The sequence below is a fragment of the Rattus rattus genome, chromosome 11 (assembly GCF_011064425.1).
Source record: "Rattus rattus isolate New Zealand chromosome 11, Rrattus_CSIRO_v1, whole genome shotgun sequence".
Lineage (NCBI taxonomy): Eukaryota > Metazoa > Chordata > Mammalia > Rodentia > Muridae > Rattus > Rattus rattus.
The window spans coordinates 4199522-4212342 of NC_046164.1; the positions used below are offsets into that span (position 1 = coordinate 4199522).

The 12821-nt window shown below is 43.0% G+C and overlaps 2 protein-coding genes across 2 annotated transcripts; both read left to right on the forward strand.

Annotated features, from left to right (window-relative positions):
* The first annotated feature begins 8043 nt into the window (after positions 1-8043).
* On the forward strand, positions 8044-8847 carry LOC116912701 (permeability factor 2-like). The gene is made up of 3 exons (XM_032916830.1): positions 8044-8162; positions 8492-8621; positions 8745-8847. Exons 1-3 carry the CDS (start codon positions 8048-8050, stop codon positions 8833-8835), a joined length of 336 nt encoding a protein of 111 aa, XP_032772721.1. The 5' UTR covers positions 8044-8047; the 3' UTR covers positions 8836-8847.
* A 3086-nt stretch (positions 8848-11933) lies between these two features.
* On the forward strand, positions 11934-12821 carry LOC116912606 (platelet factor 4). Its single transcript, XM_032916730.1, has 3 exons — positions 11934-12090; positions 12345-12477; positions 12611-12821. Exons 1-3 carry the CDS (start codon positions 11994-11996, stop codon positions 12696-12698), a joined length of 318 nt encoding a protein of 105 aa, XP_032772621.1. The 5' UTR covers positions 11934-11993; the 3' UTR covers positions 12699-12821.

Below are 12821 nucleotides of genomic sequence, written 5' to 3' on the forward strand. Positions count from 1 at the left end.
AAAGATTTCTGAGGACTCTGTACCCAGGGAAGGCAAGAAAGAAGGGCTGGTTCTCCCCACCTGCGGATTTTCTTTATGAACTCCCTGCTTTGAAGAGGAAAGAGAAGTCACTGTCCCTGAAGCTTCCTGCCCATTTCAGGAGTGTATTTTAGCAAAATGTTTCCTAGTCTTTCCTATCTGTTACACTATTGGAAACTGTGGTACTTTAGTGTGTAAGTCAAGAATCATTGATGGTTAACCTTTCAAAATGTCTTGAATTGAAGGTGACTATTGCATTGTGACTTCAGAAAATGTGTGTGTGTGTGTGTGTGTGTGTGTGTGTGTGTGTGTGTGTGTGCATGTAATTTGTAGTGCCTTTGTAATGTTCATGTGAATGCTGTGGCTTTAACAGACCAGTGACATTCACTTAGAAGCTGTTGATAGGGACACCCTCATCTTCTCTCTCACGAAATGGGGACCTCTCTTCTTGTTGTTTCCTGGGTGTGTTAAGGAGCTTTCTTACCCCTGAGCCTGAGGTGGCATATAACTTTTATGGTTTTAGAAAGCTGCTATGTCATGCAGAAACCTGTGTAGAATACATTTCCTTATGTGGAATTTCTGAATGTGTAAGTTCTGGAAGGATTAATGTGTTCTCATCTTACAATTTTAGACACTTGATGTCTTCTTCGTATGACATAATGTCATGACCTACTCCTCAAACTGTACACTATTTATTAACTCGTTTATTAGCGTTGCTATTTGGGCCACTGAATATATATTTTAGATAGATGAAGAAGGTAAATTCCTTACCTAGTTTTCATAAATAAATATTTAAAAGTTATTTCTAGTGAGAGAAACTTTGGCAGATATCTATACTCTTAGAGTCTTGAAAGTGTACTTAACATGTCTGAATATGCCTTGCTGAGGTATTTAGATGCCTGTGACATGTCTTTTAAAGACTTTGCTTTGTTACAAGGAGATTAATGAATGCATCACATCCATTATTTTAAGACTGTACTTCGTAAAGTGTCTCACTTGTTTATGTTGCTCTTTGGAGAAAAATAAAGTATTTCTAAATTTCGCTCACGTTGCTTCCGATTTCTTATGACGGTGAACCTCATTATCCTGCAGTCTGCATTATTTTCGAAGTTGGCTTTTCGGTTGCCTGGTTTGAAGAAAGGTCTGTTCCCCTAATTCCTTGAACCGTTTTAATTTCTAAAGTCAGCTCCAGTTTGGCTCCCCCTCCAGGGCATCAGTAGCTCCTGGGGACTTTAGCGAGGGAAGATACGCTCTTGCCCATCTTAAATCCTTGACCCGCTCTCTGCTGTAGCTCAGGGCTCAGGTGAGCTCCAGATGTTCAAAAGGCTGAGGCTCCAGCTTGGTGCCTTGGGAGGCAGGGGGAACTCTGGGAGTTGGGTCCCTGATGGGGATTTGGATCATAATGGGCAGAGCTTTCAAGGGGAGGTGGAGACCGCAGCCCCTTAACTTCCTTTCTCCCACAAATCCCCCATGGGCGGAAAGGGTGTGTCCTCCGCTCTCCTGCCCGAGATAAAGGGTCAAGACTGATTCATCATGAAACCAAACCTCAAACCTTCAAAGCTAGGTACCAAATAGACTTTCCCTCCTTTTACCCACTTAAAGTTCACCGTAGAAGACATTATTCTGGTGACAGAGAGCTAATTAGCACACTGCACATTTCCTAGACATAAAGTAAGTGTTACAAAAGCCTGGCGGGTAAGGTCGTGTCTCCTCTTACGCTGTTCCCCTCAAGCTTTGCACCTACCTCTCTCACACTCTGCTGTTGGGCGCCGGTTCTCTAAGCCCGGCTCATTCTGTCTCATTTGCTATGGCTCTGCCTGCAAAGGGCTTGCTCCTTTTTTGCTCACAAGAGCAAATTCAGTTTGGCACCAGCAATACCTCTCTCATGACATTTTTCCCTGGCCATTCCCAGCTCCGCGTCTTTGGGATACTAGATAAGCTGAGTTACAACAAATGTTGCTTTGCTATTGTTTGTGTATGGGTTTCTCCATCCTAATCTACAGAGAGCTCCCCTACAGCAGCTACTACCTTTCTCTGTATCCCTAGCTGATTAAATGAGCTAATAGCATCCTAACCGAAGTTACTGGACACAGTCCTAAAGTCAGTAATCAGGTTTCTGGGGTGTACCTGCCTCTTCTCTCCCTGTCTGTAGGAAAGCTCCCAACCCATAATATCTCCCTAGGATTTGCCTGACAGACTTCTATCCATTCTCCCTCTCCCTCAAAAAACAGCTCCCCCCTTCCCTTACCAGATTAGGGCTGCGTTTTATTTTCTTGTAGGGTTTTGCATTTTTCCTTTGTAACATTCTGTGTGCAAAGGTGTTTAGTGTCTGTTTATTCCAACATCACTATGCTCCTCGTGAGAGTAGGGGCAGTATCTGTCATGTTCACTGCAGTTCCTAAGAGAGTACTTAGGGCATAGTAGATATTTAAAAAAAGACCCAGGTTCTAGGCTGATGAAAACTGGTTCTCTTTCCAGCATAAGATAGTAATTTGTATAAATAGCCCATTCTTAGGGACAGCAAAGAATATTAATCTAACTCATACACAAATACATACCTACTACAATTAAAGTACTGTATACACTGACATCGGTATGTATTTTCATATTCTGTGTGTATTAATATATTATTAGCTAAGTAAAAACCTTGTTTCTTGTTACTTTTTCTCTCTCTTGTTACATATCAAATATCAACTCAAGTGATATATTTTCGACTATCATTTGCTGCTTTATCAGTGCAAAAGATAGAGAGGCAGACAGAGGAGAGGATTCAAGGATATGAGGCAGATTAACTTAGTTTAAAAAGGTTGCCTTCCTTACAAGTTTTACAGTGATATAGGAAAGTAGAAAACACCTCAAAGTTACAAAAACAAAAACAAAAACAAAAACAAAAGAACCATTAAACTTGAAGAGTAACTTCTTTAATCTCTCAAATGACATACGTCATTATCCCAGGAGTTGTAGGAAACACCAAGAAACAAACCGGACTGCCAGGAATACTTGAACTCTAAATTCCAATGTTTTGAACAGTCTTTTATGAGAATGATCTCTTCCTGCTTAAGTGCCCAAGAGTGATAAATGGAAACATAACAGACACCCTTGATGATGAAGTGCAAGTTTAGGAACAAAGGAAAATTCCTGATTATCTTTTCTTTTGTCACCTCTGTAATTTTTTTTTTTTTTTTGGTCTCCAGATGTGAAATTTAAAAGTTTCCTTGGTTTCTAGACCACAGACTCACTGAAATTCGTATTGTCCTTGCAATTCTGGGTGCCATGGTCACTCTTCAACTGGTTGCTCTAAGGGGAACACATGGGCTTTGGTATTACCAGGGTGCAGTCTGTACAGAAGTTTCGCTAACACATGCTTTCACCGCATGACCATTTCATCCTTCCACCCGAAAACACCTGGGAGAGATTACTAGAGCATCTTTCTAACGGTGTCTTATATATGTCCGTATCCTGTTTCCTTCCCTTCACTCTCTGAAACTCTCCTATACACACGAGACCAGTAGGCCTCGAATATGTGGTTGGTTAACGTTGTCTGTGCACCTGCCTTGGCTCAGGCCATTTTTAGTTTGTACCGTTCCTCGTTCAGCATGCCAGACTTTCTGCTTGCCTCTGGGTGTGACTGGTTTAATTCCTGAAGGTATGACAGATTTATGGTAAAATATGACTTGGTGGTTTTGTATTTCTATCAATTGTTTTTAATGCTCCCATGAGGAAAAGAATTTCTGTGGGTAAACTCTCTCACACTTAACTTGAAAATCCTTCCCGGATGTCACAGAATGAGAACTTTGCCACACGGAAGGAGCGCCTGGGGAACTGTAGTTAACATCTGTGACTGAGTGAAGGAAGAGAAGCAGAATGAGCAACATGTGTCTGATTTAGGGGTGGGGGGTGGGGGGGGGGTGGGGGACACTCCATTCCCTCTTAGTCAGCGGAATTCATATTAGTGTCCTGAGAGGGGTTGTTCATACCTCCAACGGGAAGAGACAGAGGGAGACCTACGGGTTAAGTCCAAGATTTTGGTTCTGTAAATATCAATATCAGCATCTTGCTCCACAAACTTAGAGCATCTGCCAAGACATAGCCGCTGAGGAAACTCATCTTAAGGGACTTGTTTCTTACATGTGTTGCAATGCTTACCCTGATTTTACCCCGACGAAAAGAAAGAGTTGGTTCTCTAAAGCACTGGGCTTCTCCTCTTTTCAGCTCGGTCTATAGTACGAAGCCCGAGACAGGCAGGGCCTTTCAAATCTGCTTCTGAATGTTGGTAGGTGTGCAGCCTTGACAATTTACATAACAATCCACTCCTCAGCTCTGTCACCTGCACCCTACTTTGAAACCTACCTTCTGAGCGAGCACTGAAGGCTGGATTGGAAGTATGGCTGCTGTCTACTGTCCTAATGCAGACCCCCATTGGCAGTGAGAAACCCAGACCTGGACGTTAAAACCTACATATAGTTTATACATGTGTGCGTAGTATTGCTACTATATGTGAATGATTTTAGTACTTTAAGGACTTATTTCTAAATATATGTCAAAAGACTTGAGAAAAGTCTATATTCGCTATGGACACATTTTTTCCTGTGAGTTATGTAGCAGTGGTATCGAATGTATGACCAATTGTTTTCCCTAAACTATTCATCAATTCAATGTCAGTACACAGCAGACCAAACATTGTGCAGGATCCTTGTAGCTTGGGATTATGATGAACTAAGTATCCAGCCTCTTCACATAGTTTTATAGAAAATAGAGTGTTTTGCCAGGAAACAGTGGCTTAATATATGACCTTTATTCATTCTGGGAAGAGGCACACATGTCCCCAAAACATGCAGGTCAGAGGCCAACTTGGGAGAGTTGGTGTCTCATGCCAAATGGATTCGTGGGATCGAATGTGAGCTATCCGACTTTAGGGCAAGTGCTTTTAACTGCAGAACAATCTTGTCAGCAGAAAACCATGTTTTTCTTGAGAGGACAGAGGCATGGAGTACAGAGAGGGGAAGGGAAGAAGAATGAGAGGATCATGTTAGAGAGACCAACACCAGCCAGCCAACTAGAGGCAGTCATTTTGAGTTTTCAGTGATATCTGTGGCTGGTTAACCAGACCCACCCCTACTAAAGAGAAAGCAGGGGAGAAGGCAACACCCAAATGCCATAATTATGCAATAATAAAACAAACCTTCAAAGGAAGAAGACTTATTCCAAGCCACTAAATTAAAAGTGGAGTTGGCACATGGCAAGAAAAGAGTGCTACTGGCTTCTTAGGTTCTAAAGCAGCCTTGGGTCTTACAATGTCCTTAAACGATGACCACACTGTGAAAGAGAGTCAGGTCGACGCATCTGATGCTCAACCAATGCAGGTGTAGCAGTGCTCCTGGGTGGCAGTATCTGGGATGATTCTCCATCCTGCACACACCCTCTACATCTACACTTCCCTCTGGGCAGAAAGGAGAAAGGTCAGGTGAGTGTCAATGCTCTTGAGATCTGCACAGTTTCCATCAACTCAGCAGTGAGCAGAAAACATTTGCTTCCAGCTCGCCCAGAAAACCTTTTGTGTCTCCTTTCTCCGTGTGCTAGGGAACTTTAACAAATGGAAAGCTTTGCTGACTTAGCATCTTCTGGGCCCATCGCTCTGATACCTGGTTCCCAGATGACTGCTCCTTTCCAAAGAGCTATCTGAAAGAGCACAGTCCAGAGCGCTGTGCTGAGCAGAGCTAACGCATCTTTATTTTAATGAATAAATAATCTTCCAGTAGCCATAAAAAAAGCCAACAGATAGGTTTTGTTTTGAGTCATAGAAACTGGCTTGTTTCCGGAGTGATTGCTATTTATAAAGCGGCTCAAGGGGAAAATAGATAAAATAACTTACCACACATTTAAAAAAATGGGGGTGGCAAAGAAAGATTAATAAAAAAGGTTATAAAGTTATTTAAAAACTAAGGTCCTCTGCTCTCTTCACTTTCTATTATGCATAAAAATTATAATTTTATACAGACCAGCTGCTTTTGATTAAAAAATACTTTGTACACATTTTCACAATGAATCAACACTGCTTTTCATATTTCATGTAGCACGGAGACAGAAGGCGTTTATACAAATGATATGTACAGCAGTGAAGACAGAGTACTAGTAAACCCCAATGCCTTTGGCAAGGATTTAGCTCTTTCTCGAGAAAGAAAAAGTTAAATGAATAAGTGTCCTAAGAATTTCATAATGTCTGGCGCATCATAGTTATTTAATAATTTTCGAGCAAACAGAAACCACCAAATAGATGTTTTATCTCAAGGCTGACAAATAAAGCCTGTCAATTTTACATGCCAATTAATTGGTCGACACCTCCTTCTGAACCTTGCTGACGATGTCTTCTGTGACAAGATGCTGTTTATTGATTGACTTAAAGCAAGTCATCATCTTAGCTCTTGGGAGACAGAAGAAGGAGGAGGAGGAAGAGGATGATGGTGATGATGGTGATGATGATGATGGTGATGATGATGATGATGGTGGTGGTGGTGGTGGTGGTGATGATGATGATATATTCAAAACTGTCTTAGGCTACACCTTCCTAATGCTGTGACCGTTTAACTCAGTTCCTCAGGTTGTGCTGACCCCAACAATAAAATTATTTTCTCTGCAACTTTATAACTGTAATTTTGCCACTTGTATGATTACAATGCATATATATATATATATATTATGCAGAATATCTGATATGTGACCCTGTGAAAGGGTTGTTAGGTCCTCAAAAGGTCAAAACCCACGGGTTGAGAACCACTGTGAGTTTGAAACTAGCTTGGTCTACACTGATTGTCCTTGAACCTAAAAAGACACTTCATACAGTTCCCCGCTCAAAGAATTAGGGGAATCTTAACAATTGAATGTGGAAAAGGAGTTTAAATAGTGTTAAACATGGAGAAAAATGCACAGTGAAGCCCATAAATACCGTCAAAAATGTGGAGAGCTGTTTGTGGTGGCCGGAAAATGAAAGTTTATGTATAATGTTGAAAATTCTTTCTGTTTCACTCTGAGTTTTTTAAGATGTGTAAATCTATAATGAGTCTTATAGAATCATGCTTTTGTACAGAATAATCTTTCTGTGCAGACATGTTTAATGTGTGTCTCCATAAATACATACACATACATACACATATAAATGCATATAGAATAGAAATGTCAAGTTTCTATCTGGCAATGGTAGCTATAGACGGCAACCATTGAAAAGCAGTAGTGTGGAGTAGCTGTGAATGGAAAGGAACATACTTAGTTTTCATATGCCTGCAGTGTATGACTATTCCATTAAAAATAAAAGAGACAACAAATATCTAGATATTCATGTACGCTCACGCAGTAGAAACAAGTAATTTCTTATGAAGGAAATTCTTATTTATACTATTTGGATGAAATTGAAGAAGGTAATTTACTTAGAAGACAGAGAGAAGTCCATAAACTCACACCCAAAGAGAATCCTTTATATTAAGTGACTCAATATTTTCACCCCACATGCCTTACAAATTCTGATTCCCACCAAGAACCAACCCAGGAGCTCTCTTTGTCATTCGGTGAGAATAGGGCACCTCCTCCTCAGAGACCACAAGCTGGAGACTGAAAGTATGCCTGGAGTCTACTACGCCCCAAAACTACGCCGTAGAAAAGGTGTGGCCCGTGACTACCTGCTCGCGCAGCGAGAATGCTTTCAGTGTTCTGGCCTAGGTCCCACCTCTAAGTCGGGGGGCTTATGCATCTGTAATAGTCAGACGCTGAGGACGACAGCCGGGATGCGGATGGACTGACGCACAACTTGTAGCTAATTCTGCAGAATTTTTAAACCGGTCTGGTCGATATGGGTTGGACACAACTTGACCATCCTTTTATGGTTAGGAACCACATACACTCACTTCCCCTTCCCCACCTCTTCAGAGGTATAAAAAGAGGTCCGGAGGCATATAAAGCCACAGAGCAGCAGTGTTCTGGGCAGCCTCTCGTCCTCATATTGAGCTCTGGAAACAGTTCTAGCTCAGGGTTCCTCACCATGGGCTTCAGACTCAGACCTACATCCTCCTGCACCAGGGCCAGCTCTCTTCATAACCTACAGGTTCTGCTGAGCCTGCTTCTCATTGCGCTGGCTCCCCTCGCAGTCGGAAAACGTAAGAGAAATTCAGGGAAAGAGGGCGGAGAAAGGCTGCTTCCCTTCATCTTGTATTCAGAGGCTTGTGGTGCTGATGGTGGGGCTTGGGTACATGCACAGAGATTGTATCAGTGCTTCTGAGTTTGGAGGATGTAACAACTAAGAATTCTAAGACATACTTGTGGGCATTTCAGATGTGGGAGATAACCATCTGGGCTCGCCACTCGAAGTTTACAGATCACATTCCCAGCGTCTGTGGGAAAGAGGGACGATTGCCTTCAATTTGCAAGTTAGGAAAGGGAGGAAAATAACGCACAGTCGCTAATTAAGCCTTGTGATCCCGTGTAGCTGATAACAACGAGCCATTTATCGAATTGCGCTGCAGATGTACGACTGCAATCTCTGGAATCCCACTGAATTCTATCTCCCGTGTGAATGTGTTCCGGCCAGGAGCGCACTGTGACAACGTGGAAGTGATGTAAGTCCCCTATTCTTTGTCCTGCTTTTGTCCTGCAGAATGCTCTCCACGCTTTCCTCCCTCCTCACGATCTCCTCCAACAGAGAGGCTGCTACTCACAGTCAATACTTTTCTCCTTTGCAGAGCCACACTGAAGAATGGAAAGGAAGTATGCCTGGACCCGACTGCCCCTATGATCAAGAAAATCGTCAAGAAGATATTGGAAGGTTATTGACCAGCTGCTTCGTCTGTGTCAAACCGTTTCACTCTGCAGGAGGGACTGACGGTTTGAAGTCTGGACTTCGTAGAGTTATTATCTACTTTGAAGTCGGGATACTCTCTCATTCTCTCTCAGAAACCACATTGTATTCTGGGAAGGCCTTGTTAAAGAATGGCTCAGCAAACAAACGACAAGGAAAATGAACAAGCCAAGTCGTAACCTGCAATTTATGGTATATTTCTGCAAATTCTTGGCTAAACACTGGGCCGTGTGCTGCATTTCTTCATTTGAGCTTTTCTTTCCAAATGTACTATGTCAAGTTTTCTTCCTGAGTTTTTAAAAAATTATTTATTGTAGTTTTGAGATTACAATTATATCACTCCCCCCTTTCTTTTTATCCCTCCAAACCATTCCATATATCCTTCCTTGCTTTCTTTCAAATCCATGTCCCCTTTTTGTCATTGAATATATATATATATACATATATATATGTATGTATATATATGTGTATATATGTATATATATATATATGTATGTATATATATGTGTATATATATAGTGGTTAATTGTAATAGAAATCACTTGGAGACATGCAGAGCATTTTTGCTCTGGTCATGCCCAGGATACTTGGTAATAAGAGTTTTTCCAGTGTCTTACATATGTTTTAACTTTCAAACTGAACAATAATAAAGCCATAGAAAGTGAATGCTGTAAGTGGTGGCCGTTTACTTCGTAGTGAGTATGTTTAAACACCAGTGAAAAAGGTTTAACACGAACTCCACTATTGTCTGCCACAAAGCAAGGTGACAGGTCTGATCTTCTAGTAAGTCTTTTACTATTTCCACCCCCCTCTTCTCCCTCTCAGACCGAACTTCAGGGCATCATGTACGTTAAGCTAGTTTTCTGTCACTGGGCCACATTCCTCAGCCTCTATTTTAAAAAATTTTTCTATTTATCAATATTGCCAGCTAACGTCACTAAGTTGTGTCATTTTTTAACGCCCTACACAGTCGAGAATTGAAAGACGCTAGTCATATCCCCCAAAGCTATAGTAAGCCCGCCTAGTAGCCATTTCAGTCTGGTCAGGTTGCTGACCTGCGTCTGTGGCTTAGTTTCCTCATCTCTAAAATGGGGGTGATCTCTTGCCATCTAATAGGGTTAATGACAGAAAGAAAAGGACCTAACTGAAAAACATTTTTTTTTTTTTGGTTCTTTTTTTCGGAGCTGGGGACAAAAACATTTTAAATACTGTGTGTCACACAGCAGTTCACATGTGAACGTGAGGAACTGGTTACTAGCAGAACTGCTAGCCTTCCCTATATTGCAGAAAGGGAGGGAAACCTGAAGTTTAAGAAATCGTAAGACTTGTCTTGGGTTAGAAGCGTAGCTCAGTGGTAGAGTGCTTGCCCAGCACGTGAGAGGCCCTAGGTTCAATTCCCAGCGGAGTCCAAAGAAACCTGCCTTAGAAAGTAAAGGACCTGAGTGCATATTGGAAACCATGCTCGTAAAGCACTAGAGCTTGACCCTTTTGCTGATCCTTCCTTCCCTAAGAAGAGACCATTTCACATCACATCAGTTATAGGTACAGGGGATACTGCTTGATTCAAACTCCCCTACTCTATCCTAGTCGTGGAAGAAGAGATAATTTCACCCCCTCCAACCTGTACATGGGCTTTGGGGCACTCGTATATGCTAAACACATACTTCACTCAAGACTCAGCATGATGGAGGATTTCCTTCTGTCTTTTCACCGCCAGAGGCTCAGGTCTGCAGACATCTTGTCTGTAATTCAGTAGTAACTACTCAAATGTCCACAACCATGTGAGAAAGCAGTAAATGGTTTTATTAGCTTCGCTCCAGTTACTATGAACAGCTGTGCCTCTCTGAGGCGGTCTCTCTATGAAAGCTATCAAGGCTGGCTCTTATCACGACACTGGTTGCCCTGTGCTTTTCTTGAGATGAACGTATCTCTCACTGCTGGGCACCCAGACTGGATTATCTTCTTTAAAGCTAGAGAAAGGCTGCCTTGCCTGACATCATTGCTTGAATTCCTTTACTCTGCAAATTCTGAAATCTTTGGCGAAGGTGGTACAGAAGAGTTTTCTTGCTGTCCAGATTAAAACCTTTATCTTTTTTTTTTTTTTTTTTTTTGCTGACCCAGCCAAGGCCTTGAGTTTCAGTTCCCTAAAGGCATAGGGATTCTGACATGTTTTGCAGTAGCCGTTGTTGTCCATGCTGAGTGTCCATAAATGTATGCCCCGGGGAGTTATGCTTGACTATATCACTATGCATGGGGGGGCGGATCAAGGGGCACATAATTATAACCATATATGGCATGAATTAATATAGAGATCTCCAACTGTCCCAGAAAGCTCTCTTCTCTACTCTTCTCCAGGGTAGAGCTGAGCAGACTAAAAGATTTTATCAAAGAAAAGCCTTCAAATACTACCTCGGGGATGTTTCTAAAGAGTCCTGAGAAGAGCAGACCCTGCCCCCTCCAGTAGATTGGACAGCCGTAGCTCAGAAGAGCCTTCAGAATTTCCTGCAAGAGGCTTCGGAAGGCTTCCATCGTGAGGACGAAAGTCAGAAGCCATCACCTAGCTATTCACTTCAATGTTTTAATGGCAGAAAATAAATTTCCAGCCACGCATCTCTAACCACACGGCAGTCAAACTCACAGCAAATCAACAGGAAGCACGGCAGGCTGTTTGGGGTAGGGCAACCGGAAGTCGGGAAGGCAACAAATTGGTACTGAAGGTGCATGTTCTGTAAACCGCATGGGGATAGCAGAAAATTCTCTGCCACATACAGCATACCTTTTGCGAAAATTTCAACTGTTTCTACCTCTGTAGACTGGTCACATAAATTCACATTGGGGACGTGGATCCTGCTGACAGCTGCTGACAGCTGGCCTCAGCTGCTTCTTCTTCTTCTTTTTTTTTTTTTCCCGTTCTATTTTGCTTTAATCTTGGCTGGCCAGATCTCAAGTACTGTTCCACAAGTGTCATTGCTTCTGTGGATCACTTCCTCATCCCCTATCCCGGGTTTCCGGACTGGGCTGGCAGTGAAGATAAAACGTGTCTGGGAAGTCGCAGGAGCCACTGTCTGGCACTTAGAGCCCCAGACCCCAGTTTCCCCGAGGTAGCCCTTGGATCTAGCGACACCCTCTTGACATGAGTGCCGCTGCGGTGTTTCGAGGCCTCCGGCCCAGCCCTGAGCTGCTTCTTCTGGGTCTGCTGTTGCTGCCAGCTGTGGTTGCTGTCACCAGGGGTGAGATTGGGTGAAAGGATCCTTGGGGCAGCAAGACAGTTCAGAGGCCTCAGGTGCGGGGAGGCGAACTCTGACGACACCAGTCCTACTGTATAGGCTTGCCAACTGCACCGCACTACCCATCTGCCTTCTGGGGCGGGGGGTTGATGATGCTCTGGCCAAGGGTTTGGAAAGGGTCCAGAGGTACCACTGGCCGATGAAAGGGTCACCCCTATCTCTTCTACTCCCCTCTTCCTCTCCCCCTCTGCCCACAGCTAGTCCTGAAGAAAGCGACGGAGATCTTAGCTGTGTGTGTGTGAAGACCAGTTCTTCCAGGATCCATCTCAAACGCATCACCAGCCTGGAGGTGCTCAAAGCAGGACCCCACTGTGCGGTTCCCCAGCTCATGTGAGTCTTGCCCACACCCCACCCCCAGGCCTGTCCCTCTCATCCTCTGCCCAGTCCTTCCAGTCTCTTTCCTTCTTCCAACCAAGTTTCTGAAAAAGTAATTTCTCCCCGCCCCCCATCTCCCTCCCGACAGAGCCACGCTGAAGAATGGGAGCAAAATTTGCCTGGACCGTCAAGAACCTCTGTATAAGAAAATAATCAAGAAACTCCTGGAGAGTTAGGTACGAGCTGCCTAAATGTGCAACCTGTTACATGGGATTCCTGGAGTCTTGTCTACTTTTAATGTAACTGCAGTCTTCTGATGTTTTATTAGCCTCGAGATTTAAATAAATGCATTGAACCAA

Coding starts and splice junctions, on each gene's coding strand:
- LOC116912701 (XM_032916830.1), top strand. CDS start 8,048: ATGGGCTTCAGACTCAGACCTACATCCTCCTGCACCAGGGCCAGCTCT. Junction 8,163..8,491: donor TCCCCTCGCAGTCGGAAAAC/GTAAGAGAAATT, acceptor GATCCCGTGTAG/CTGATAACAACGAGCCATTT. Junction 8,622..8,744: donor TGTGACAACGTGGAAGTGAT/GTAAGTCCCCTA, acceptor TCTCCTTTGCAG/AGCCACACTGAAGAATGGAA.
- LOC116912606 (XM_032916730.1), top strand. CDS start 11,994: ATGAGTGCCGCTGCGGTGTTTCGAGGCCTCCGGCCCAGCCCTGAGCTG. Junction 12,091..12,344: donor TGTGGTTGCTGTCACCAGGG/GTGAGATTGGGT, acceptor CTCTGCCCACAG/CTAGTCCTGAAGAAAGCGAC. Junction 12,478..12,610: donor TGTGCGGTTCCCCAGCTCAT/GTGAGTCTTGCC, acceptor CCCTCCCGACAG/AGCCACGCTGAAGAATGGGA.